Source organism: Paroedura picta, chromosome 4, assembly GCF_049243985.1.
Source record: "Paroedura picta isolate Pp20150507F chromosome 4, Ppicta_v3.0, whole genome shotgun sequence".
Classification (NCBI taxonomy): domain Eukaryota; kingdom Metazoa; phylum Chordata; class Lepidosauria; order Squamata; family Gekkonidae; genus Paroedura; species Paroedura picta.
The window spans coordinates 113,322,461-113,349,998 of record NC_135372.1 but is presented as its reverse complement, the minus strand read 5'-3'; the positions used below and the strand labels follow the sequence as shown (position 1 = coordinate 113,349,998).

The 27,538-nt window shown below is 40.4% G+C and overlaps 3 protein-coding genes across 13 annotated transcripts in view; 2 read left to right on the top strand and 1 right to left on the bottom strand.

The window, feature by feature from the left end:
* The window catches only part of RBM39 (RNA binding motif protein 39), a 36,990-nt gene extending 34,160 nt beyond the window's left edge, over window positions 1-2,830 (top strand). For all 10 annotated transcript variants that reach the window (XM_077335197.1, XM_077335196.1, XM_077335202.1 and 7 more), the window contains 2 exons: window positions 1,038-1,116; window positions 1,844-2,830. In XM_077335197.1, the coding sequence (XP_077191312.1) occupies window positions 1,038-1,116; window positions 1,844-1,944 (180 nt within the window). In that variant the 3' untranslated portion in view covers window positions 1,945-2,830. The remainder of the gene's footprint in view (window positions 1-1,037; window positions 1,117-1,843) is intronic.
* Window positions 2,831-6,664: 3,834 nt separating this feature from the next.
* On the bottom strand, window positions 6,665-12,751 carry ROMO1 (reactive oxygen species modulator 1). Its single transcript, XM_077335208.1, has 3 exons — window positions 12,592-12,751; window positions 8,488-8,618; window positions 6,665-6,883 (listed from the first exon to the last, which is right to left on the bottom strand). The coding sequence occupies exons 2-3, from the start codon at window positions 8,616-8,618 to the stop codon at window positions 6,775-6,777; spliced, it is 240 nt and encodes a 79-aa protein (XP_077191323.1). The 5' UTR covers window positions 12,592-12,751; the 3' UTR covers window positions 6,665-6,774.
* Window positions 12,694-27,538, top strand: NFS1 (NFS1 cysteine desulfurase). 2 transcript variants are annotated; one of them, XR_013230544.1, is made up of 14 exons: window positions 12,694-12,874; window positions 14,648-14,715; window positions 15,303-15,419; window positions 15,748-15,831; window positions 16,759-16,911; window positions 17,721-17,814; window positions 18,384-18,518; window positions 21,333-21,490; window positions 22,599-22,704; window positions 23,631-23,712; window positions 24,399-24,482; window positions 24,607-24,696; window positions 25,302-27,293; window positions 27,396-27,538. XR_013230544.1 is itself a non-coding variant. In XM_077335207.1 (13 exons), the coding sequence occupies exons 1-13, from the start codon at window positions 12,781-12,783 to the stop codon at window positions 25,363-25,365; spliced, it is 1,329 nt and encodes a 442-aa protein (XP_077191322.1). In that variant the 5' UTR covers window positions 12,694-12,780; the 3' UTR covers window positions 25,366-27,538. The 2 variants fall into 2 exon arrangements, 1 of the variants encoding a protein (XP_077191322.1); XM_077335207.1 differs by having other exon boundaries at window positions 25,302-27,538.

Below are 27,538 nucleotides of genomic sequence, written 5' to 3'. Positions count from 1 at the left end.
GTTGATGGAATGTAATTGAGAAGTTGTCTGTTCCTGTCATGCTCAGAGAAGTAATCATATCTTTAGTACAAACAATTATTGGGGTTAGCTGATCTAGGATAGGCTGCATAGAAATCAAATAAATAAATAAAATAATATATCAATATACAAAAGAGCAGAGCCTCTTGTGTCGCAGAGTGGTAAGGCAGCAGAAATGCAGTCTGAAGATGTCTGCCCATGAGGCTGGGAGTTCAATCCCAGCAGCCAACTCAAGGTTGACTCAGCCTTCCATCCTTCTGAGGTCGGTAAAATGAGTACCCAGCTTGCTGGGGAGTAAACGGTAATGACTGGCAAACCACCCCGTATTGAGTCTGCCATGAAAGCGCTAGAGGGCATCACCCCAAGGATCAGACCCGGTGCTTGCACAGGGGATAGCTTTACCTTTATGCAAAAGAGCAAGATGAAAATATGCTAATGTTTGTGCCTTAATACAACTTTACTCTGATGTCAAGAGAGCAAGTATCAAGAGAACAAATAAATATTCGGCTAACATTTACATTTTTGTGAAATTCATGATAACAGGACTTCATAAATTCTGAATCTGTTGTAGTAAATGATAGAGCTGTATACTACAGTTTCTACAATTCAGGGCTGTGTTTTAATAGCAACGACCATTTTGGATCCAGGCTAAATTTTACATCAGAGGAATAGAACTTTCCTAGCTCCCCTAGCCCACTGCAGCACACTGATCTTCAGGAATGGAGAGATAGGTGTAAGTTGCCAATTTATTCTGGATCTTAACCCACCATCGGAAAACAGTGTTGGGAGTTTTTGAAAGCAAATAAATTTTACTCAGACCATTTAGTATGTTTAAACTTCTTTCACCTGTTAATAGCTGTAGAAGCTTCAATTCTGCAACTAAGAGATTCTGTTAATCTTTAAAAATGTTAACAGCGTTTATACATGTCATTTGCATTAGAGCAGAGAAAAGGAGAAGTTATCCAAAGAAAATAGATTTACTTGGCAAAACCACTAACATTGGGATTTTTGTATTTCAGGGCAATGTGTACGTCAAATGCCTTTCAATAGCTGCAGCAATTGCAGCTGTTAATGCATTGCATGGAAGATGGTTTGCAGGTAAGTAAGCTCTTGCTATTCTTTTATGGTCATTAACAAAAATAGCCATAGATGGTGGTCAGAAGGCTGTAACTTTGGGAAATAAGAAAGTTCTGGAATACCTTGAACCAGATGTGTCAAATTTTGGGAGGCTTTAAGGGTTCTCCAGAAATTCAGTTAATCTAATGTATCTCTTCATGTTATTATCCAAATAAAAGCATTTTCAGGACTTGTAAACCCTGAGAGCAGAAAGATTGATTTATCTCTGTCACTGACTTTGTTACAAACATTTAAGAACTGACTTTGCTTTAGCCATAATGACTATTTCTGGATCTTCCAATTTAATGTCTTGAACTTGTGTAAATGGCTTGGTCAGGTGGGGAAAAATATACTGACCCATAGATATCTTTCTGGGTGGGGAACTATGCCCTCCCACCCTTACATCCTTCACCTTTATGATATGCCAACCATAATGGTGTTATTGACAAGTAGAGCAACATGCAGTGTGAACTTAAGCCTTGTTGCCAGACATAAAATAGGCCTTTCTGCCTTAAAACCACTTCAAAGGCAACCTTTTTGTAGAAAAATATTACTGAAGTGGGGTGAATTGTCCAACTTTCCCTGGAAATTTTGGAATGCACTTTCTAAGCACAGCACTTTTCTTTATGTCATACTGGCCACACTCATTTAAGGAAAAATAAGCAATTTAAAAGTAATTTCTCCCTCCCCCCCATCTCTCCCTCTCTAGGTAAAATGATAACAGCAGCATATGTACCACTTCCAACATACCACAACCTTTTTCCTGATTCTGTGACTGCAACCCAGCTTTTGGTTCCTTCTCGGCGATGAAGATGGATTTAGTCAGTTTTGTACATAGCTATTTTTGGAGGAAGACTGAGTTACTTTTTATTTAGATAAAACAAAAGGAAAGGGTGTAATGTCCTTTTGTGTACACTTCCTGTTACCTTTAAGCAAAAAATAAAGAGTTAGCAGGAATGCTGTGTGTTCATTCTCTCTTGATTAGCATTCCCACTGTATACAAAGCTGACTTCTTGTTCTGCCTTGTAATTCTTGTACATTTAGAACATTTGGCTAAGGTGATCTGTAGGAACAGATGTAGCTCATAGAAAAGATTTTTTGTAAAAGGTGGTCAGGACATGATTTTTTAATGTTTTCACCAGCCTTTTCTTTTAATGCAGGTATTACATTTTACATTCAATGTAGATGCTCTGCTAAAGGTTAATATCAGAATTTAACTGGACATATTTAGTGTGTTTTTTTGTATGGACTGAAAATTCAAGAGGCTACTGAGTGACTTTTGGTCAGCTGATCACTTAATGTTTGGTCACTTAAATGTTGACCAGTTGGCAACATTGGTAAGATTAGAGCATTTTATTTCTAGATGGTAACTTCTGATTGTCACTGTAAAAGTTTCTTGTAAATAAGGTGTAAGGTGTGTTTAGAATTCCAAACAAAGCTATCTCTGCATTTCCAAATTAAAGGTCCATTGATTGCAGGGAATGTACCTAGTTTGAAAGTTGAAGTAGGAAATGCAGGAATATATTTTGTCTGGTTGCATATAATCTCTGCTCTTTAAGCTCTGTGAGCTCTGAAATATATTTTTGGGTTAACTTCAGTGTGTTTGACAAAACAGCTTGATATTTCTATCAACAAATGACTTTCATATTGCAACAATCTTTGTAAGAACCACTCAAATAAAATTCTCTTAAAGGCCTCCAGAAGTATTCTTTTTAAGAACTCAGACTTGCTACAAACAGGAAAAAATTAAAGAGTACATTAGACTAAGGCTAAATTTTGCTTAAAGAACTTGAACCAGGTATTCCCTTCCTTACTAGTAGGTCTAGTTTTCCTTGCTTCCACTCATAGTGGGAGAGGCAGGACAGTTCAATTAGAAGATAGGACAATACTGAAAAGAGTCCAGTGCATTTGAAGTATATCCCTTGTTCAAAGACGATTGTTGCTGATTTGTTTTCACGTAATCTGTCTGCGTAGCATCTCTTGACCGCTCCTATCTACAACCTCTTAGCACATTACCCTTCTAAACATTGTTCATTTAAAACCAACAGGATATCTTGCATTTTTATGTTGTAATCCTCCAAGGTGTAAAAATTCTGCACAAGGATGGGCTGGATTATGTTTTAGAAAACCCTTGTTCCTCTATGTGTTGTGCTGCTCGGAGTTCCTGCCTTCATTAGTTGAATACAATTTTAGGAAAATATCACTTTACTAGTGTAGGATACCTTATAATAGAGCTCAACTGTGCAATCTTGTTGTCACGTGTATTAGATCCCATAGAGCCTTATGTTTCTTTTCCCCCTTGCCTACATAGAATTTGCCTGCTTGCTCATTTGGAAACAGTCAGAAAACTGCTAAATAACTTAATTTGGCAGTACTTTAGGAGAACCAATCTACATGAAATTGGGCCTGATTCCTGTATAAGCTTTTCTTCATTCTCTTTCAGTGACCTCATTGCTCCCTTCATTCAGCCACTTCCCAATAATTAAATTTTCATCCACCTTGTGCTTTTCCGTTCCTTGATGCCATAGCCTCTGCCAGCCTTCCGCAAAAATAAAGATTATGAGCTCAGTAGGCTATACAAACTGGTCGTCTTCATATGTACTGTGTTCTTCGTGATTATACTTCAGGAAAGTGCAGTAATATGACATGCTGCTGCTGCTGCTGATAAACAGTATTATGAAAGCTCAGCTAACTGGTATCGACCTTATACCATTCTTGGAGCAAAGTCCCGGACATAGTACTGACTGTTCAACTTCCTGGGTGGAAATTCTGGCCCAGTTTGCTTTCTGCCTCATTAGAGAGTGCAGTTTTGGAGCAAACTCTACCCTTTTTTAGTTGCCTTTCTCCTAGAGCTATTTCATATCTGAGGGAGAGTTTCAACCTCTAGACTGCCCCACATTCTCTTCACATCTGTTGCTTTTGTCAGGATTTTTAAATCTCCCCTGTGACAAGGTGACTAGAAACAATCTGGTGAGGCTCCAGAGAGACACATAAGACAAATTCTTATGGAAACCACCTGTGTCTTGCAGCGAAAGCGCTCCTGCTGAATCTAGCTCAGCACAATCTAGGAAGACTGCTGTGGCTCAAAATAGAAGTGCTTAAAAACATGCCATTATAGACACAAGGTGCCTTGGATACAAATGGCTCTCTTGACTGCCATTTTGCACTTGGGAACTACGATGACATGCCAGGATCTCCAATGGATTCCCTCCCTGCTCTCAGCTGCCACTTGGCCACCAGGGGGCATGTCAAGCTCCTCTTATTGAACCCTCACCTGAACGAGAGGGAATCCTTGACCACTGGAGCAGATTTTCAGTGGGTAAGGTTCTGACCCCCTCCTTCCAAGATTGCTGGTGTGTGGAATCATTGAATGGCTGAGATTTTTTAAGGGGGCCATGAGAAAGGAGCTGCAAGGCATGCAAGACCAGTCCTCCCCAATCCTGTCTTGGTACGAGTGCTCCAACCCTCAGCTACCTGGAAGCGAGGAACGTAGTTTATCTTGTTAGACTCCTTGCTTTCAATGATTAACCAAGGCAGCTTACAAAGCCTCTTTCTCTGCTACCCACCCCTTCAGGGTCCAGGGTCCTCATCATAGAAGCCAAAAAGGAGGTGGGACAGTTCCTGAGGCACCCATAGTTGCTGGCCAAGATGCCTGTTCAATGTGGACAAGTAGTCCATCTTCTCAAAGGCCATCCTGATTCTAGACCACATAGAAATCCCTGACCCTATGGAGTAAATCCAGACTCCTGGAGAACAATTAATATTCCCCAGGATTCCTTCTAAGAGTTAGGTTTCTCTTTCCCAATTTTTCTCAGTCAGATAAAGGGAGAGTGTGCCAAACCTATCTTTAACAGGCAGTTCGCAAATGCTACCAAAGATTTTATTTCAATGGTATTCTTGCAGGTTCCCTGGATATTGGATATTCCAATAATAGAAATACAGTCAATGGGCCTGGTCTCAGGATGATTTCTAATCCTTAAAGTATGAATTGGATAAAAAAAACATTATACTCTCTGGGAATCCCATGAGGACAGCAGCAAATTCTGCCTTAATTTCTAGAGTAGCTATTGTGTAAACCCTGAAGCTGGTCTTACTCCCAATGACATCAGATGGGCAACAGAGGGTGTTAACTGCATTCTCTACCTGAGGTGGAAGACAATTTTGTTGGGTGTTTCCCACCATCCATTTTTCCTGTCTCTTCATGGAGACAGGCTAGTCAATATGCTGTCCTACATTCACTTCATTTCTATTACTCATTTAGCATACCTCTATCCAGATCCTTGACTGTTTTATCCTTTGACTTACTCTCAGATTTGCTTTCTGGTTCTTTCCTGTTTTGGATCTCAGGCTCAGGAACGAGGAGAGCAAAGACAGCACTTGATGCATAGCATGACTTTTCAACTGCTCGAGCAATGGATTATCTCGGGAAGTCTCTGATGGCTTCCTCTCTGATTGGAGGTCCTCTCATGGCAAGAGAAAACTCAAATTGGGCAGGCATGGATCCTGACAGGGTTGCCTCTGCTGCAATAAAGAAACTGCCTGTACAGGAGCCGTAAAAGAATGCTGCTTACAGAAAGCTGATCGAGAGCCCCTGGCCCACTCATGAGTGGTGGCCATTTTGATAGTTCAAAATGAGGCTGTGAAGAACCAATCGCCTCCACAAACCAGTTGGGAAAGAGAAATGGAGTAAATGATCAGCAAAGCCCAATTCCTGTTCCCATACAACCAGCAAGCGCTCCTTAGGGCCAATGGAAGGGTAATGTACTTGCCACTGGGTATTTTAATTTCCCTCTATGAGGGAAATAATTGAAAGCTACTGTCATCAGGGAATGCTTAGATCAAACAGGACTTTATCCATCCCTCCCTCCTCTCTTAAGACATGAAAATTCATGAGGAGACACACTGACTCATGGAACTTTTAAATGGCCAACTAAAACAACTAAATCTATGGGGTAGATTTCATTGCGAACATCTAACAACTTTTGAATCCCTTATGGAAAGATCAATCCACATCCCACTAAGAATAGGGTTCAGTCTAACTTGATGGACAAGGATGCCCAGCCTCCTACATGGAAAGAGATACTGGATTCCAGAAGTAAAAACAAATATTCACAGATGCCAGCTTATTTGGATGGGAAACAACACTGAATGAGAAACCAGTATGGGATCAGTGGAGCAAGAAGCACACTACCAATCAACCTGATAGAGCTTTGAACCATATATCTTTCTGTTCGCCATTCTGGAACCACAATTGCTTAAGCACTTATTGATAAGAACAGACAACAGACTGGCAAAAACCCAACAAACGGGGATTACAGATCCACAGCACTTAATAGGGAAGTGGCGACACACACACATATGAGAGATGGGTAGCAGCAGCTTTTGAAAGCTCTATCGTTTGTGAATCTGTCTTTCAGCAATTGAGGTTTATGGAACGGCTGCATGAACTTTCGTTGCTTTTAGCCTCTTCCAGCTTTTTGTTGTGAAGACAATAATTAATTGCTCATAGTGAAATAAGGGCAAAGATCTATACATTTTGACTGATTACTCAGTCCTGATGCAAAGACGTTTATTATATTACATTGGATGAACTCAATCAGGAGGGCCTTTGGGTCTTCAGAGTAAAAAAAAATAAACATGTCAACAGCGGATTCCCATGCCAATGGCCATAAATGTCCCAAATGTGCCACCACTCTGCATCATTGTTTTGCCAACGCCACCCATCAGTTCTCGCCCTCTCATGCCAATCCTGAAAGAGAAGAAACAGAACACCTTAAGAAGGGGGGGGGGGGTCACTGTGTTATTTTCTGGTCCTAGACTATTACAAAATGAAAGCATCTGATTTTGGAGAGATACTGACCAATTAATGTCAATGTGTAATAACTGCAATTTTAAGAAGTTGAAGCCTATTTCCTGAAGCCTCTACCATGTATGGAGTGGGGTCTTGCACTATCCTTCTCAAATAGCAATCCTGCGTCCTACATGACAAGTTTATGTTGAGGCTACAGAAAGTTTTAAGAAGAGCTTGTGTGATATGGGAATTTGCTGGCTCAAGGAAAGATTAAAAATATATTAGACACTCAAGCAGTTCTTTAAATCTCAATTGTTTTCTAATGTTTAATATATCGCTATTTTTGGTAACAATTTAATTACATGGAAACTGAATCCTAACTGCTACAGTAATTGCATTAAAGATGGGGAAGTAAAACTGAAATTGCACTGGGATAACTGAAAAATCCTGGTTTTAAAAAAGTGATGTTTGGACTATACTTAAAGACATGCTTTCTTCCCAATTTCAGATGAGAAATGGATGGATTTTCCTGTTAATTTATTATGTTCTATGTTTATATTGTCTTCTTGAGGCACAGAAGTTAGTGCACAGGATGAATGCAAAAATAAAAATAAAAATAGAAAGTACAAAAGTATGACAATAATGTAATATCCTCACTGTGCTAAATAGTCTCCCATGAATTTGATAATGGTTGCACATAAACATTGTTGAATGTTTTACACTGTTTTTCTTTAATTCTCTTTAAAAACACTGGTATAAACACCTTTTTGTTCTCTAAGGTTATCAACATAATGACTCTAACACACATACTATCAGAGTGCAAGCTAAACTCTCATGGGGCTTTTCTGTTTCTTGGGGGGTGGAGGGGTCTGTTCTACATAAGTTTTGATCCCTCTCATTCAATATTATACAGATTTATTTCCAGCATAACTCCCTGCAGATTTATTGTTTATTTATGGATTTATATTCTGCCTCGTTTTCAGAAAGGTTTTAATATACTAGACATAAATCTATGATATTGATCGTTTGATGTAGCAAAACACATGCAGATCAGAACCCAATGAAACAAACTTACTAGCAAAGAAAATCGGAATGTGGAAAAGGCTGAGATGACAGAGTGTCTCAGGATATGTTAACCCCATCCCCCACCCCAGTGGCTTTTGAAGGGCACAGGGATCTGCAATGTGAAGTAAGAAGAATCAAAAGACTTGCTCTGCCAGCAGGGCTCCCAAGTTCTCACCACCACAAACCTTAACTTTTTGAAATGGATTCAAGTGGGTAGACGTGTTGGTCTGAAGCAGCGCAACAAAACAAAATCAGTCCAGTGGCACCTTTAAGAGCAACAAAGATTTATTCAAGGCGTGAGTTTTCAAGTGCACGCACTCTTGGTCTGAGGAACAGTGCTTGCACTCGAAAGCTCATGCCTTGAATAAATCTTTGTTGGTCTTAAAGGTGCCACTGGACTCTGATTTTGTTTTTTTGAAATGGAGTTAGAGGTTATAGTGAAGATTCTTCTTAGGATATATATTACGCTCAACTACAGCAATCTGACTCCAACATACCTGAGGCAAGAGAATGTGCCAAACAGTGCACCTGCTGCCATACCAACAGCAAAGCCCATCATGAAGCCCATTTTTACTCTGTCGAAGCAGCTGGGTTGAGACTGCCCATATGGGCCCACTGTCACAGGCATCTAGAAAAAACAGCACATATGTGACAACTACTGAATCTATGTACACTAGGATTCTAAGTAATTCTGTTTAGGATGTCATCATTAGTATTTTAACATGAATAGGAACATTATCTAAAAACAGTTCTCTGCTATAGCATGTTTCTACGTTCAAGCCTGATAAATGCACTTCAGTATCTATGCATGTGAACTCATAGTAGTTAAACTGCAACTTCCTAACACTTCAAGAAACTTGGCCAATTTTATTCTGGCTTCAGTTTTGCTTATTTACTTACTGCCCCCCTTGGGCTTTGCCATCTTGGGGTGGTGTACAACCAATTAATAAACAGTAACAAATACAAAAATACACAATAAAACAGATAAAACTATTAACTATGAAATCACACTTAACAGATGTTAGCACCAACATAAAGTGCTGTGGTAAAATGACTTCCACAAACAGATTGGAGGAAAAAGAAGAGGGAGGCAAAGGGAAGGAGTGTCATCAGTTTACATCTTCTTTTACGGAATAATGTAAGTATGTGAGATTTTAGGAAATATTAGGAGTGGACACAAACTGAAGACTAAAGAAACTGCAGAGAGAGGGAAAGAGGAACAAATCAGTAGGACCCTCAAACCTTTTCTTCCAGGATACTGTAAGCCAGGGGTAGCTGAACTGGGGCTTTCCAGATGTCCAGGGCCTACAATTACCATGACAGCTTGCCAGTGTTAATTTCCATCATTTCTACACAGCTGAATCTGTGCCTGTGTTTAGCATGGTTTTACTATAAAATATATTAAGTAATGAAAGGAAGTTGTCACTCTTCAGAATATAGGATATGATTACCGAAGAGAGCAACTTCTATAAGCTTGTCAGTTTCAATGCACAAACTCCTGATTTATTTTTCCACACTACTTTTGATAGTCTATTATTATTTAGTGCCACTAATTATGACAACTCATGGGGTTTTCAATGCAGGATATGAGTGCAAGTGGTTTACCAAACATTTTTTCTAAGGTGCAACTGGACTTGAATCTGTTTCACAGTATTATGATTGATAAAAGGCTGTAAAACATTCAGTCTGAAGTAAACATCCCCATCTGAATGAGTAGATTCAATTATGTAACTTTTGACTACAACTACAAATCAGTCTTTTGCTGATGAGCACAACCTTTTCTGAAAAGACAGATGTTAAGGAAATGGAGTTGTAAAAAAATGGGAAGAGAATGACCCTGTAAAAATATACGTCTTCAAATCCTCCTTTAATTGATCCTGGAAGATTACTGAACTAAGGAAATTAAACAAATGTAGAATATTAAACTAATAAAATTAAAATAGGTATAAAATCAACTGAAATGGGCAAAATACCAAAACACTGTTTATACCATGAACAGCATTTGACAATTTTGTTTCAATCATTCATTTTAATATGTTGTATACCTACCTGTAAAATAAATGAATAAAATGTTTTTTTAAAGATGATAAATAAGTTTGACAAAAGAAGACATGAGATTTTACTTGCTTCAACAGAAATTAACATAAGTAAACTGCAAATATCTTCTTTACTAATAAAATGTGCTGTATAATAGTTCTGAGAGAACTTAATCCACTTGACATCAAAAAGGTTCCTCAAAATGGCTCACAGAAGTTAAAAACATCAGCAACCACTTTGGCATGGCATCTCTACCCATGTAAAATGGGATCAATCTAGTTTCCTAATAATAGACAAATGACTTATGGAATAGACAAATCACAAATGACTTATAGAAACTCTTCATGATGTTTTGAGTGCAGAGCAACCCTGGTTGTATTTGGTGGTCTCCCACCCAAATACTAGCCTGAACTGCCTCTGCTTAGTTTCCAAGTTCGAGCTAGTCTGGACTATTCAGGTTGCCATTCAAGCCTCCTAATTCACAGTAAATCTAAGGTCACCAAACTGCATTATTCTGGGAAATCAGACGGATCCTAAAGAGTGTGAAATGAGAAAGACATCTTCCTTGCTTCCTCCCTCTTGCCTTCTTTGTCACTGCCCAATTGTGCTCCTTTAAGTAGAAATGGTCTGCGAGACCCATTAGGAATCTGCAGTGGGAAGGGAGGATCACAAAAACTCTATAACAGGATGAGATTTTTGATTCTAGGAGCTACTCCTGCACCACTGGAACAACACCACAGGTCGCACACTTAGATGATCAAGTTAAGCTCAGATTCTGTAAATTAGTGGTCTCCAACCTTTTTCTGGCTGGGGACCGTTGGCAGCAGGGAGGGAGATTGCATGGCCGTGCAATGCGCATGCGCAGCACTTCTGCACATGCACAAAAGTGCTGCACATGCGTGTTTCCGGCCGTGCATGCTTCCCTCCCCCCCCCACAGTAAGAAGCTTGCCGGGCCGCAAGCTTGCAGCCTGGGAAGTTTCTTACTGCAGGGGGGGGACAGGGAGAGGGAGCCGCAACCCAGTGCCAGGGCCTTTGCGGCCCAGCACCAGGCCACGGCCCGGTGGTTGGGGACCACCGCTGTAAATCATCTGTTTGGGAGAGAGGAGTTACAAAAGGACAAATGCATGCAAGAACAATTGATTAAGAAAGAAGTGTGTCTCTAGCATGAACAATTCCGTTGGAAAGTCAAAAGTAAATCTCTCTAGCTTAGAGGGACTTTCTCTTGGACTTCTATATAGTTAGACTACAGTAATTTAGGGCACAGGTAAAAACTTCAGTATTAACCAGCAACATTGGGAGGGGCTGTGGTTCAGTGGCACAACATCTGCTTGGCAGCCAAATGGTCCCAGATCCAATCCCTAGCATTTCTAGTGAAAGAGGATCCAGCAGTAAGTACTGTGAAAGACCTCTCTACCTGAAAGTCTGGCCTGAAGAGCCGTGTGCTACTTGCGCTGTAACCCGGACTTTGAACCCATGGGCACTTCCCCCACTGCCAAGAGGACAACAAAGAAAAATCTGGTTTTCTCACTGTACTAGAAAACTCACTGGTGTAGAGTGGAAACACGGTGGTTCCATAAAGGAGGAACAAACACTGTAGGATAAGGTTGCTGACTAACAGTTGTGGATCCAAACCCACATTTCCTCAGTGGCTTCAAGTGTTATTAATTATAATTATTACATTTATTTCCCACTGCTCTCAGCAAGCAGTATCACAGTGTGCTACACAGTAAAACCCCACATAAAACACAACTATAATATCCACATTAAAATTATGTGTTTTGGCAGCAAAAACCTATCCTCCCACTCCCACAGCAGCAACAGGCTGCCTCTTGGTGCACCATAGGATAACTACACACGCCTGCAGTCCACCAATGGTCCAGCCTGGTGGCAATCTCTTGTAGGGGGGCCCATGCCCTGGCCTCAAGCGCAAACCTGGTGGAAGAGCTCTGTCCTGCAAGCCCTGCGGAACAGCAAAAGTTCCCGCAGGGCCCTCAGCTCTTCTGGGAGCTCGTTCCACCAGGTTGGGGCCAGGTCCGAAAAGGCCCTGATTTTCAGGGGTGTGTGTGAATGCTTCCCTATGACCCTTTATGCACTGGAGGTTTCATGCCAGGCTGGAGTTTTAGTCGTGGCAGGCTGCCCCACCTCTTCCTGCACCCACACGGGGGAGCATTTGGCCTGATGCACCTCATCCACCCCCTGTGCTCCTGCATGAGAACTGGGGCAGTGAAGTTCCCAGTGCATAAACGATCTATGAGCCGCTTTCAGTCCGCATGAGACACCCCCCCCCCCCGTCGTCGTTGGCTCGAGCGGATTGAGAGCCAACTCCCCCCTCCCCATGTTGGCTCGTGTCGATTGAGAGCCGCTCGGAAGTCTCACAGGGAGGCCTTTACACACCCACAAGCCAACATGGGGAGGGGGAGGTCTGGCTCGTATAAAGCCGAGACAGAGAAAAGGACCGAGACGTAATCCTGGGTAAAAACCCGGAAAGCCAAGCTTGAGGCCGCCCGCGGGCTGAGAGGCCGGAGGCTGACCGCGCGCGGCCGCCCCCTCCTTCCCCGCTCACCTCTCGCTTCGGGCTTCAGGGCTCCCCAAGTTCCCTGCGGTCCGGCCTGCTCTTCCGTTGCGCGCTGATGACGTCTCAGGAAACCGCCCTGCCGTCGTCAGGGTGAAGGGTCAAGCGTGGCGCTTGTGGCGTTGTTTGTCAGGGGAAGGAAGGCGGGGAGGGGAGGAAGGAAGGAAGGAAGGACGGACGATGTGGGTGCCGCGGCCGGGGGCGCTGCGGGCGCTGCGAGGGCTGGTCGTCTTCCCCGGGAGGCGGCTTTCGGGTGCCGCCGCGCCGCAGCAAGGTCAGAGACTGGGATCCCGTCAGAAGGGCGGGTATGGCTGGACCCCCAAGGAGATCATGCTTCTCAGCCGCGCGGGAGAGCGGAGCCGCCCTCCGCTCGAGCCGCGCGTGGCATGTTTGGTTGGCGGGATGAGAAGGCACCGGGGAGTTGGGCTAATTGAGAGATGGATCAAATGAGGTCCCTTCTCAGGTTGGATTATTAGTATTTAGTGATGTGATGATGCCATTAGTGGGCACGGCGATTTGCAAAGCAACAGCGAGCAGATGGGATCCCCAAACAGATAAGTCCTTGCTTGTCTCAAGGGACTTGCAGTTTATTTTCCTGTGGCAGTAAAGGAGTTTGTGGCACGTTAAGTGATCATAGGTTTATTGCATAAGCCTGCGCGTGTTTAAGGAGCCAGAAAACTCTTGTATTTGCCGAAGCGGTGTAACACAGTTACTCTCTCTCTGGAGTAGTTCTGCTACAAGTTTCTGGTCTGTAGCAGTTTTGCTGCATTCCAGGAATGTTGGGCAATGACAAAAATAAACAGGACGTCAGGTGGAAGGCTTAAGAGAATTATTAGTTCAGCCTTGTGAAGAAGGTTTAGGATGCTTAGGGCTGATCCTGCGTTGAGCAGGGGGGGTTGGACTAGATGACCTGTATGGCCCCTTCCAACTCTATGATTCTATGGTTCAGGACTGTCAAAGGAGAAGATAATAAAATACAGTGAGACAAGATGCATCACCCAAATGAAATGAAATGTCCCATGGTAGTGGGTAAATGGACATTTGGGATGCCCAGGCAGGAACTATAGCTGCTGTGTGACCTCTGGGAGTTCTTAACATTTTAGGCACAAACTCAGTGTTGACAGCTTTGATAGGGAATGAAAGTTCTTCATCTGAAACTATGTTCAGGTCCTCTCTGATGGCTATGAAGAAGATAATTATAAAAGATAATTATTTTGAAAGTGTTTCTGCTTGGTATTGATTGTGTTACAAGCTGCATTCTGTGATGTCAAGATAATTTTTATAAATTAGTAGTCTTGCATGATTAGTTCAGTTTTGCATTTTTAAATGTTACGTTATTCATATTCCACCTTTCTGTCTAAGACTCATGGTGGATTTCACAGTGCAAGTCAATACAATCAATAGGACTGATCATATGCCTGGACATAGGTACAGCAGTTGAAAATGAGAGAACTCAAGAAAAAAAACAGGGTAGTCTGAATTTCTAATACTTTGTGAACTTGATTGGCCCTCCCTCTCCAGCTCCCGCCTTTCTTCCCTGGACGTTATCCACTTTGCTCTCAGATGCCTGAAAGAGAGACACAGAGAGCCCTGCCAAACCGCAAACTACCCCTGATTACCTGCTATGGCTCCTGCTGTGAGGGAGAGAGACAGACAGAGACAAACTCCAAACAACCCTTGCTTCCGAATGAGCCCTGATTACCTCCTATGGCTCCTGCTGAGAGAGAGAGATTTGTGCCTGCCGGTGTCCCCTAGGTCCTAGCGCACATTGCATTCCTGGTTGCAATGAGCTTTCTTGCTAATAATAACAACAACAACAACAATAACAACAATAATAATAGTAGACAGTGTTTAGATTCCACCATGTTCTGGGGTACTTCTGTCCAGATAATAATGCAAGCACAGATAATAAAGATGACCCATGTCATCTTTATTATCTGTGCTTACAGTATATTACTTGCTTAGTTTAGTTTACAGATTACAGAGTTTGGGAGAAAATGTTTTCTGTAGATTTGTACCTCTCATTCAAACAGTATTCTTTTTCCAGGTAAAAGCAATGCTGATGAATCTGCATTTCGACCACTGTACTTGGATGTCCAAGCAACTACCCCTTTGGTTTGTGAACTAAGCATCTTTTGGGGGAAGGGAAGCTTCTAAAAACAAATACTATTTAGGGTGCCTTCCTAAAAAAACCCAAAAACTTTCCTAGGAATAAGTCCTATTTGAATTCTTTCTGAGTAAACAATGTTTAGAATTGCTGTCAACGTATCCTGATAGATTGGACTGGGAACAAACAACTTTAATCTAGTAACAAGAAAAACTAATGACTATTTAGACCAGGGGTTTGCTGGCAGGGGTTCATGGGAATTGTAGTCCATGGACCTCTGGAGGGCCGCAGTTTGACTACCCCTGATTTAGACCCTGATGTTTGTTGTTCATATCTACTCAGATATAATGATTTCAGTATGACTTATTTTCATGTATATATGCATGTGATTTTAGCTTCTGTGACAGTCACAAGACTATGCTTGCTTGCTTTTTTTAAAAACCTGAGTGTATTTTTGGAGGAGCAACCTAAATATGTGTGTTAGAGATCAGAGTTTCTGATTAAGGGAAATGAGATGGCGAGTCTGAAAGGGGTGGTATATAAATCAATCTATATCTATATCTATATATCTATAAAACTATGTTTTGTGTTCTAGGACCCCAGAGTTCTGGACAGCATGCTGCCATATCTTGTGCATTACTACGGCAATCCACACTCCAGGACTCATGCATATGGTTGGGAGAGTGAATCTGCTATGGAAAAAGCCAGACAAGTAAGATTTCTGGATAGCCAGGTTGGCGTACTGGTTAAGAGCGGCAGCTTATAATCTGGCAAGCCAGGTTTGATTCCCTGCTCTCTCAGCCTCACATACCTCACAGGGTGTCTATTGTGGGGAGAAGAAAGGGAAGGTGATGGTAAGCCACTTTGGGACTCCTTCAGGTCGAGAAAAGCAACATATAAGAACCAATTCTTCCTCTTTTTCTTTAATTATAAATCTGACTCTGCAAGGCAACAAAGTAGTTCTGTTTTAGAAAGCATTGCAGAAATTCTCTGGTGAACTTCATTTTCTGATTATGTTGTTACATCTCTCTGTTTAACAGCAAGTCGCATCAATAATTGGAGCAGATCCTAGAGAAATTATTTTTACCAGTGGGGCAACAGAATCAAACAATATAGCAATCAAGGTAAAAGGGTATCTTGTAATGCCTAATGATGTTATTGTAAAATAGTTCTGTATTTGGGGCCTAATATTTTCCAGTCTTATTTTTGGCTGTTGAAATACTGTTGCTGTTTTGATGTGTTTGCCTTAAGTGTGATTAAATAGAAGCTCTGCCAAGACTCAAAACAGATATATATGCTGTGTGCTGTTTACCTTACATCAGGGGTAGTCAAACTGCGGCCCTCCAGATGTCCATGGACTACAATTCCCAGAAGCCCCTGCCAGCGAATGCTGGACATCTGGAGGGCCGCAGTTTGACTACCCCTGCCTTACATCAATGAAATATTTATAACCACAAACATTTTAATAGATATACTCCAGATTTGAACATTGTTGTTGATTTTTGCATTTGCAAGATAGAGCTGTAGTGCACTCTTGATGTCAATCTTATTGTCATTTAACATTGTAAGTCCATTTTAATTACAACTTTGTGAGGGTTTATTGCTGATTTCTCTTGAAATTATGCCAAACCGTATTAAAGTTTAAATAGGTTTACCTGTTATTGCTGTTCTTAAACTATTGCCTGCCTTAGAACAACTTAGTTTGTTGTAAAAGTACATTTTAGATTGGATTATACATTTATGTAAATCAGCTATACAAAGTAGAAATTACATTATCTCTAAATCGTTTCCACAAACTATTTGGCAATTGCAGGGCCCTTTTCCCCATTTCATGATTTAGAAATTGCAGGAACTTTCCTTGGTAGCTCTTTTGAAACATTCTTTGGGTCCACAAAAGCTTTTTGAAGGTCCTGATATTATTTGAATGGTAATTTTCTGTTGTCCAGAGCAGTCAAGTAGCTAAGGATTTGTATGCCTACCTTATATCTGCAAAATACATTGCTTTTCCAGTGTATTTGATTCTAACCCTTTCTCCATTTCTCTTTTTAAAGGGTGTTGCAAGATTCTATAAATCCAGAAAGAAACACATAATTACCACACAAACTGAGCACAAATGTGTGCTAGACTCTTGTCGTGCCTTAGAAGCTGAGGGCTTTAATGTTACATACTTGCCAGTAAAGAAAAATGGGATTATAGATTTAAAGGTAAATAAATTGGTGCTGACTATGTGTCTTTGTGAAAAACAGAATGCTGCTTTAGTTTGGTGTTAGTTCTTTTAGCTATGGAATGGTTGAGAAATACATGGCCTTCTACTATATATTTGCTTATTACAGGTAAAAATGTTTGAATGCTTGTCACATACGGAAGTGACAATTTCTGACTGGTTTTTAAGTGTTCATCTTGTATACTGAACAAAACTGAACCACTCCAGCCTCTGTAAATCATAGGGAATTAGACATTTGTAATTCCTGGAATATTTTAGACTTAATCCATAGCTATGTAGTTCAATTAAGCACACAAATCCTAATTACTTGAGCTTTCCATGCATGCACCATTCAAATTCAATAAGAATTAATATCCCAAACATTTTTGGAGGAGGATTTGGACATCATTGAACATCATCATTGCATCTGATTCTCAACATGGTCCCAGATGCATATAGAGGCCATGCAAATAGAAGATAAATCCTTCTACATAGCTGGAGGGACACCCAACCTTTGGGAGGGGAGTAGTTTATAACAAATGAGATAACTGCTCAATTATTTGGAAGGTTGGAGGAACAGTATGATTTGGAATTATGATTATGATTTGGAATTATAATTTGGAAAGGTCCAGAGTTTGTGAATGTGTAACTTAAAATTGCAGTGCCAGTTTGGTTTTACATATAATTGCATTTTACAATATGTACATTAAAAAAAAATCAATATTCACTGAAAATCAAATTTACAAAAGAAAGCTTTCACTTATAATTCTGATGCAACAAAATATGCTTATTTTGTATGGATACTACTAGGACCTAGAAAGTGCAATACAACCAGACACAAGTTTGGTTTCAATAATGTCTGTGAATAATGAAATAGGAGTCAAGCAGCCAGTTTGTGATATTGGTAAGTAGGCCACAGTAGCCTCTTTTTAATTAATGTTTTCACATGATGTTGAAGTTACATTATTTTGGGACATAGGTCTATATTGTACTGCTTTGAAAGTTAGTCATCGGCTTATTTGCAGTGTCTGTAAAATATACTTAAAATACTTAAAAGTTTAAAATCCAAATATTTATTATAATTATATGCACATAATATAAATTAAAAAACATTGATAAAATCTCAGTTATATATACTATGTGGTATAGCAAGTACAGAATTAACATTAACACATGGAACATAAAAGTAACCAGACGCATTTCGACTCCTAAAGGGTTTTTCTCAGTGGTCAAGTAAGTTTACAATATAGAAATATATAATGTTAGCACTTGCTATGTGGTAAAAAAAAATCTAGAAAGTGAAACTCCAACTAATATGTTATATATATGTGTGTGTGTGTGTGTGTATTGGCCCGTAGTCCCACTCGGACATCCCAGACGTGCTCCATCCCAGGCCAGTTTTGCAAATATATTTAGGAAAAATTGATGATATATATAATGCCCTTTATAACCTTTTCCATGTTTGTATTACAGGTCACATTTGCAGTTCCCATAAAATTTTCTTTCATACAGATGCTGCTCAGGCAGTTGGGAAAATTCCTCTGAATGTCAGTAATATGAAAATTGACTTAATGAGCATCAGTGGTCATAAGATATATGGTCCCAAAGGTACTGGAGTTTTCTTAGTGGATGGTTTGAATGTTGCTAAATTTATTTTATTAGCTTTTTAAATACTGCTTGGACAAGTACACAACGAGATCAACAAGTATTTGCTCTGTCAGGTTTTCTTATATTTTAATATCCCCAAACATTTTTGAAGGAAGAAGAAGAAGAAGAAGAAGAGTTGGTTCTTATATGCCGCTTTTCCCTACCCGAAGGAGGCTCAAAGCGGCTTACAGTCGCCTTCCCATTCCTCTCCCCACAACAGACACCCTGTGTGGTGGGTGAGGCTGAGAGAGCGCTGATATCACTGCCCGGTCAGAGCAGTTTTATCAGTGCTGTGGCAAGCCCAAGGTCACCCAGCTGGTTGCATGTGGGGGAGCGCAGAATCGAACCCGGCATGCCAGATTAGAAGTCCGCACTCCTAACCACTACACCAAACTGGCACCAAACATTTGATCTATGATGCTTCTCGGTGACTTATCATCAACCACATCATTAATATATATTATTCCCAACATGGCCCAAACCATGGCTACATTGCCCCTATACACACCAAAAATAAGCAGCAGCTGTACCTTTAAATAACAAATGCTGTCAGTGGCCATTGCTAGGCAACCGCAGAGGTCAAAAATAGCACACTGAATTGTGTTAAGGCAGCCTTTCTAAACATTTTTGCCACTGACGAATGCCAGAAACATTCCTTAGGCTTCAAGAAACTCCAGAAATAGTGTGATCATGCAGAATATGGTTGGGAAGCATAGCTGTGTACATGCCTACCTGGGGCCCCTCCCCTTCTCATCCCCTCCAGGCCCATCATTGACCATTGGAGGGAGAAACAGGTTGACATGACCATATATGGTCATACCACCCAATAAATGCTTAACAAATTTAAGGAATAGATGAATTATTAACTCCCACCCATTCAGGATACCCTTCCAGAGCCATTAAGGAACCCCAGGTTCTCATGAAACCGTGGGTGATAACTTTTTTAACTGATAACTTTTTTTTAAATTGAAATATATATAATAAACTCCCACCCAGTTGGCAAAACCTTTCTGCAGCTGTCGCAAAATGTCAGGATTTCATGAAACCCTGGTTGAGAAAGCCTCATATGGACATGGCTTTTATGGACTGGTGCAATTATGTTTAGCTCCAGAGATGCAGACAGTTCTTTTTTATTTTCTTGAGTGAAATAATGTTGAAGAGAATATGCCTCCCAGAATATTTCCCTGTTATGGAGCAAGTACTATTTCAACATATTGTTTCATTCCAGCAAATGAAGAATAGTTGTATGGCACAGTGTCCCTATTTACCAGTTTTAAAGAAGAGGGAACATTCAGTCTGATAGAATCATAGGATAGAATCATAGAGTTGTAAGGGGCCATCTAGTCCAACCTACTGCTCAATGCAGGATGAGCCTAAAGCATTCAGGAAAAGTATCTAGCCAGCCACCTCTTGAAGACTGCTAGTAAAGGGGAGCTCACCACCTCCTTAGGCAGTTAATTCCACAGCTGAATTACTCTATTTTTAAAATTTTATTTATTAGATTTTATACCACCCTCCCATATGGCTCAGGGTCGTTCACAGAAAACATTGTAGACATAGAACAGTCTAAACACACAGCACAGTCATAAATAACATATCAACAATAATCTAACAGTGGCTTCAAATAGAACGATAACTTGGACAAACCCTCAGGGAAGTCAGGCTGCTTCAGACATGGAGGGGGTGTCTGAGGGGGGACCATTTGCCCATTTTTCAAGCGTGTTCAGATCTTGTTTAACTCTATATGTACCTTCTGGGTTGTTCACTAGTCCTCCCAATTTGGTGTCATCTGCAAGTTTTATGAGAAGTACCCCTATCCTCTTGGCCAGATCACTGATAAAAATGTTGAAAAGTACCGGACCCAGTACCGAGCCCTGTGGCCCTCCTCTGCTCACCTCCCTCCACTGATAAAATACCATGGACGACCACTTTTTGGGTGTAGTTTTCTAGCCAGTTCCCTATTCTCCTAGCCATCTGAAAATTCAGTTTACCGGCCTCCAGTTTCCCCATCAGAACATCATGGGGAACCTTGTCAAAAGCCTTACTGAAATCTAAGTAAACAACACCCACTGAGTTTCTACAATCAAATAAACATGCCACTTGGTCAAAGAAGGAAACCACGCTGGTCTGGCAGGACCTGTTGGAGATAAATCCATGCTGACTTCCCTGCATCAACAAATGATTGTATGTTCTCCAGATGATTGTAGATGCCCCCTTTAAAATCTTCTCCATTCTCCTCCCTGCAATTGAGGATAGACTCACTCACCCAGGATCTCTCTCTTTCCTTTTTTGAGGATTAGGATAACATACACTCTCCTCCAGTCTTCTGGCACCTTTCCAATCCTCCAAGAGGTCCTAAAGACGATGGACAAGGGTTCTGCAAGCTCTCCAGCAAATTCTTTGAATATCTTTGGTGCCTACCATCTGTCCCAGGGGATTTGAACTCATCCAGTGCAGCCAGATGCCTCTTGGCAACCTCTCTGTCCATGTCAGCCTGCCATCCAGACACCATACTTTGTCTTTGTGAAACTATTATAATTGGTACTATAAGTGTAAATTTAAAGTTTTATTAATTGTAATAAAACTTTTAATAAAACTTGTATTATAATTGTAAATTTAAAGTTTTAAAGTTTAAAATAGCATTTGTGATTTTTCTTCTCATAACTAAGAATCATGTTTTAAAAATCCTGAGGGGGGAATTTTTTCTTGAAAACTGATATATGCACATTCTTCCATGTATCAACTGAGCAAGACCTATATTCTTTTCTCTAAAAGGGGTTGGTGCAATCTATATTCGGCGCCGCCCAAGGGTGAGAGTGGAACCCCTACAAAGTGGAGGTGGCCAGGAGCGAGGATTGCGTTCTGGAACTGTGCCAACCCCTCTTGTAGTGGGCTTTGGAGCAGCTTGTGAACTGGCACAACAAGAGATGGAGGTATAACGTGCACTTTCATTTATTTCTATAACTTTCCCAGATATGAAGGTTGTCTTTTAGTTTATTGTATTTTTTAGCCATCTTACCCTAATGCTATTAATGAGTTCTCATAGCAGCAAGTCTGTAAGACAACGCTCTAACTGTAGACCTTAATATGATGTCATTCTTGATACTATATAAGGGGATTATTATCCAAGTGGTTTTAGCAGACAGCAGAGTTTTTCTGTTTCTTAATTTTCATATAGTAAACCAAGTTTGCCTGAACAGAGAAACAAAACGTGCTTTCTTGGCAGAACCGTTTTAAAAGTTTGAAGTACCAACTTATTTAGTAGTGTTAAATAGTATTAATGGTGCTATATTGATGTGTTTGGGGTACTTTCTGGCCTCTAGTCTGTATCATTTATAGCAGTGGTCCCCAACCTGCGGGCCACGGCCCGGTGCCGGGCCGCGAAGGCCATGGCGCCGGGCCACGGCTCCCTCTCCCCGCCCCCCCCCGCAGTAAAAAACTTCCCAGGCCGCAAGCTTGTGGCCCGGGAAGCTTCTTACTGCGGGAGGGCAGGGAGAGGGAATCAGGGCCGGCTGCGCCCATGCAGGCGCGGCCCGATGTGCAGGCGCGGCCCGCGGCCACGGCCGATGCGTGGGCGTGGCCCACGCAGGCCGCGGGCCGCGCCCCAGTGCCCTGCCGGTCCCCAACCTCAGAAAGGTTGGGGACCACTGATTTATAGCCCTGACAAGTCAGAATCTCTAGATTCTGCTTAAACATAGGAATCTAGTAGATCTGGAGGCAGCCTGTTATATGACAGCTCTGTTATACATATCTTAATCATAGTATAGCAAAACATGTCTTTCAAATGTTTTTTCCTTGGGTCAGTCTTACAATAGTAATGCTTGTTTTAACATGACATTGTACTATGAAAATGTACCTAGTAATATTTATTGATAAATTTCTTGGCAAATAATGGTATTCGGACTTTTTACATGTGATATTGCTGTTTGGTTTTCTTGAGAAACCGACTGGATATGACTAATATGGTATTTTGAATGAGTTTGTCAAGGTTCATCTGTTTACCAGTAGTTCATCTTGCTTATTTTCTGATTCCTTTCCCAGTACGACCACGAGCGAATTAGCTTGTTAGCTGAAAGATTAGTTACAAAAATAATGGCAGAAATTCCTGATGTGGTAATGAATGGAGATCCAGTGGATCGCTATCCAGGTATTATGGGTAGAATGTCAAATTTCTTTTTTCCACAGTACTGGTTTTAGTCCCACTTAAAAAAAATAATCTTTTGTAGTCTCAAACTTCCAAAACTGGCCTAAAAATAAATCCATATGAGAGTTGTCTTAGAACTGAAGGATCTTTCTGCAATCTATTGGGTAATGAATAATCTTGTGTGTATTGGATACTAATTCAGAAACTCAACAATAAGTTACATGTAGGAAAAGTTAGTGTTTTCAGTGTATTTTGGGGATAAGAAAGCTATCACTACTAAATGGAAAATTGGGAGGTAAAATAAAATTGTAATAATGTCCGAGCTGAATTTTAGATGGGTTTTCAACAATACTATTGATCTGTGTTTAAACAAGAATTGCAGTATGACACCAGAATGGATAATTTCAAAGCAAAGTTTGTAATGACAGGGATACCTCATATATTAATTATAATTTAGTAATGTCTTCATGTTCAAGATGTTGCAGAATATTAAGCCTAATGAGCAGCAAGTAACACAGCATTTTATTTTTGTTGTGATAATAGCTGGGCTGACAGATTTCCCCTCTGTATATCCCTGGTTATTAGTACTGAGAAACTTGCTTTTTCTTTTTGCTGTGAAATCACAGGTGACTTATGGCAACCCCATGGGGTTTTCAAGGCAAGAGACATTTATAGGTGGTTTGCCATTGCCTGTCTCCGTGAAGCAACCCTGGACTTCCTTGGGGGGTCTCCCATCACAATATTAACCAGGGCTGAACCTACTTAGCTTCCAAAAACTGATGAGATTTCCGTGTTGTGGAACAATGGTTCTGGTTATTGAAAAGTCATTTAAGACTATTTTACCACGCTATATCATTTTCCTACAAAGATTGCATTGTGTGGACATACAGCTATGTCTTTGATTAAGCTGTCTCTTATTAATTCTGCAGGTTGCATCAATTTATCCTTTGCTTATGTGGAAGGGGAAAGCCTGTTGATGGCTCTTAAAGAAGTGGCCCTCTCATCTGGAAGGTAACTTTTTCTTTGTGGGGAAAGGGCAGGAGGAGGGAAAAGGACAGACAGGAAAAACCCTATATATAAACCACTTTAGGCTTCTTTAAGAAAACACAGAATAAATGAGATTATGCAAAATTAGAACATTATTACTGCTCCAAGTCTATTGATTAATCTAATCAAGAATTATCTCTTTGGATTCTAACTGGAATGTACTCCAATATGTTTTTCTTTAATGTTTCTGGCTTTTTCTATACCTCTGTTGGTATGTAACAAAATATAATTTAAAAATTCAGCTCTATTGTTGAGGGGCGAATTAATCAGGGAGCTGATCCTTCCTTCCTTCCTGCCTGCCTGCCTGCCTGCCTGCCTGCCTACCTACCTACCTACCTACCTACCTATTCTTTTTTTGTATTATCCATCTTTCTTTCCCTAACATTGGTTCTGTCTTCGACTTTACTGACTGCATAAGCCCAGAATTATGCACAAACAAAATAGGTCAGGATTTGCAAGAAAGAACAAGTTTTTACAAAATTAATGGAAGGTATTTCAAAGGGAGCACTAGAAATCAAAGAATAAAATAAATATACAGGTGTGAAAGGAATATATTAATAGCTTACTAACATAGTACAGTCTACTTTTGTCTACCACTGACATAAAGGTGAATAGTGTCAAATTCTCCCCCCCCCCCAATCTCTCATTAGTGCTTGCACATCTGCATCTTTGGAACCATCATATGTATTGCGTGCAATTGGAACTGATGAAGACTTGGCTCACTCATCTATAAGGCAAGATACATAATTCTTGTGAACATTTACAGTCAGTTCTTTCAGCAATACTGGGAGTAGATTACACTTTCGGCCAGTTCTGTGTACTCTATTGCGCTTGATAAATATCATTGCTTTGTTTCAGGTTTGGTATTGGTCGTTTTACTACTGAAGAAGAAGTTGATTATACAGTAAAGAAATGCATACAGCAGGTCAAGAGATTACGAGAGATGAGGTAAAGTAACTTTTCTGAGCATTAGGCACAATCATCATAGGAATTACTTCAGAGAAATAACTGCTAGAAATCATGGCAATTCAGTGGTCAGCATAATCAAGATTAGTGGGGAGGCCTAGTCAACGGTATCAAACATCAAGTAATGCTATCAAATAATACTGTCCTTAGAAAATGCCTTCTTTGTGCAGTTCTTATTGGATTTAGACTGGGGTATTAATGAGGATAAGACTTTTATTTTAAAGAAAGGGTTCCCCTTAATTAAGGAGCCCAATCCTTTTCTTAGCTTTGTTTAAGGTGCCCACTGGGCTCCTGTTTGATTTCGGGGTAACAGCATAAATTTTCCAGCATAAATTATTGTGAGCCTGAGTTGATGAAGTGAGCTGATGCATGAACGCTTATTCCAGAATAATTAAAGCTTTGAGTCACTATTTCAGATGAAGGTGGGGTATAAATGAAGTATAAATAAATAAAAGCTTCCTTGTAGAACAGGTTTGTAGAAAGCATTTAATGTTTACTGTGTATCAATGAAGCCTAAAATGAAAACATTCTGTTAAATATTTGTATTTCTGAGGCACTGACATTAGAATTCATTTCTTATTTTACAGCCCATTGTGGGAAATGGTGCAGGATGGAATTGACTTGAAGAACATTAAATGGACACAACATTAAGCAAGCAGATCACTTGTAATCTTGGACTGCATGAATGTATATTAAACAGATACTTTATGTACATTCCTGAGTAAAATCATGTGGCACTTTCTCCTGGTTTAAAATATACAATTTAAACACAGATTGGAAACTAATGCTAAGGTTAAGTTTTGTCAGATATACATTATATTTGGATAGTACTTGGATGGGGAGTACATCACAGTACATGGGAAGTAATGCTGATAAGGCTTAGTATGATGAGTATTCAGGAGATGGGTTGTTTGTTTCAACTCTGCATTTTCACTTTTTCTTTTCATCTGGCATTTGTTTTTTATGACAGAAACTTGGGTTTGAATATGCTATAAATTCAGAAGTAATCCTTCCATAAAAGTCAGCCTTAGACCAGATAAATCCCTCAATCTTATTTTTCACAGTTATATTTGCTATGTAGTAATGTAGTCACTTTAGTCTAACTAGCTCTGGAATACAAGTATGACCCCATCCTAATCATTTCTTTCCACCTTCTAAAACAAAACTTTCTTTAGCAATTTTCTCTCTTCCTTCTCCCCATCCCAATTTTTCTGTTATTCCAGGGCATTTCTTCTCGATCTGTAGAATTCAGAAGGTGCAGCACAACGTGCTGTGACTATTATTTTTTCTTTCCTATACTTTCAAATGAAAATGGAAAAGTTGCACATTTCCTCAGACAGCCTAGTTGCTTAATGGAAGAGGCCTTTATGTTGAGAATGCAAGCATTTGATGCTAATCGTTTTAAAATTAATTAGTAGATTCATCTTATCTGTCAATGCTAGATTAAGAAACATCAGTACTTCCAGAGAATTTTTTTTTTTGGGGGGGGGGTGTATTTCAGGTTTGTTGCAAGACAGAGTATCTCTAGGAATATTGAAAAAAAAGGAATAAGCTGCCAGGGTTTGCTTCTTTCAAAATATTCAGGAAGGAAGCTTAGCTAAGTTCTCCAAGCAATCCTTTGGCTTATCCAGCTTTGCAAACAAATTATTTGCAGCTCTTTCTTTCTGCTGTGTAGAAAAATTTAAGACCTTTCTGTGCTACACTAGCAATATAACTCCTTCCCATGTTTTATACTACAGGGAATTCACCCTGTGGCCCTCAAAGCACCACCATTGCGCTGTAACCCACAAATGCTTTTTGGGTCTTCACAGCTAATGTAGGGCTGCTTGTGTTCCTCCATCCGCTTGAGAGAAAGAAGCACTGCAGTGGCTTCCATGCTGCCAGCATAATATAAGAAGTGGGCTTAAGGCCTGATCCATATCTATAAACATGGAAGTGAGAAAATGCCTGTGTGGGTTTTGTCTATATTTATAGGGTGTTGTCATTGCTGCTGGCTTTTCTATTGCTGCTTTTTAGCTAGGCTATGTGGTTCACTTATGTTTGATACAGGCTTACTGTATGAATTGCTGGGAGAATTAAAACCTTGCCTATTGCCAAATTTAGCAGAGGAAAAGAAACAGGAAAGACAATGACAGATGCAGCATAGGTTTGAAAAGAAAGACAGAATAATGGAGTTGGGAGATGCAAAGAAAATTTAGAGCACTGTGAAATACAAAGAGAAAAAAAAAGGGTAACATGGCATGCAGAAACCTATGGGTGGGCGGAGACTAATGAGGTTTGGAGAGAGTGCACTATAGAACTTCAGATCCCTGTTAACAGAGAATAGGTTAAAACCAGTTAAAACTGAAGCAACACATCTTTTTCTATAGCAAAGCAGCCCTTTTGAGTTAATATGAAAATGGCCTGTGCTGATGGTATACTATGAGGGGGGGGCAGAATGTAAGATATCTGTGGGAGAAGAAACAGGAAAAAAAGATGCAGCAGTGTACTTTAGCATGTAGGAGAGGAAAAGATGATTAACAGAGCTGATGGACAGAGATTCTTACAAAGTGGTAGAAGGAGAATGTGCTATAGAACGGGTAGTCAACCTGTGGTCCTCCAGATGTCCATGGACTACAGTTCCCATGAGCCCCTGCCAGCATTTACAGAATTGTAGTCCGTGGGCATCTGGAGGACCACAGGTTTGACTACCTCTGCTATAGAATAAGACTGGGAAGAACAATGGTAACAGAACAGGTAAAGGAAACATGTTTTTATTTAAAACAGTAAATTATTTTTCATAGTTCATGGACTATATTGCTGTGTTATTAAATATGTAGATGTG

What these genes read in the sequence shown, in the direction of transcription:
- NFS1 (XM_077335207.1), top strand. Translation starts at nt 12,781, where the DNA reads ATGTGGGTGCCGCGGCCGGGGGCGCTGCGGGCGCTGCGAGGGCTGGTC. An exon ending in CAAACAATATAGCAATCAAG is followed by an intron (nt 15,832 to 16,758) that starts GTAAAAGGGTAT and finishes CTCTTTTTAAAG; the next exon opens with GGTGTTGCAAGATTCTATAA. An exon ending in GTGGCCCTCTCATCTGGAAG is followed by an intron (nt 23,713 to 24,398) that starts GTAACTTTTTCT and finishes ATCTCTCATTAG; the next exon opens with TGCTTGCACATCTGCATCTT.
- ROMO1 (XM_077335208.1), bottom strand. Translation starts at nt 8,618, where the DNA reads ATGCCTGTGACAGTGGGCCCATATGGGCAGTCTCAACCCAGCTGCTTC. An exon ending in GGCACATTCTCTTGCCTCAG is followed by an intron (nt 6,884 to 8,487) that starts GTATGTTGGAGT and finishes CTTCTCTTTCAG; the next exon opens with GATTGGCATGAGAGGGCGAG.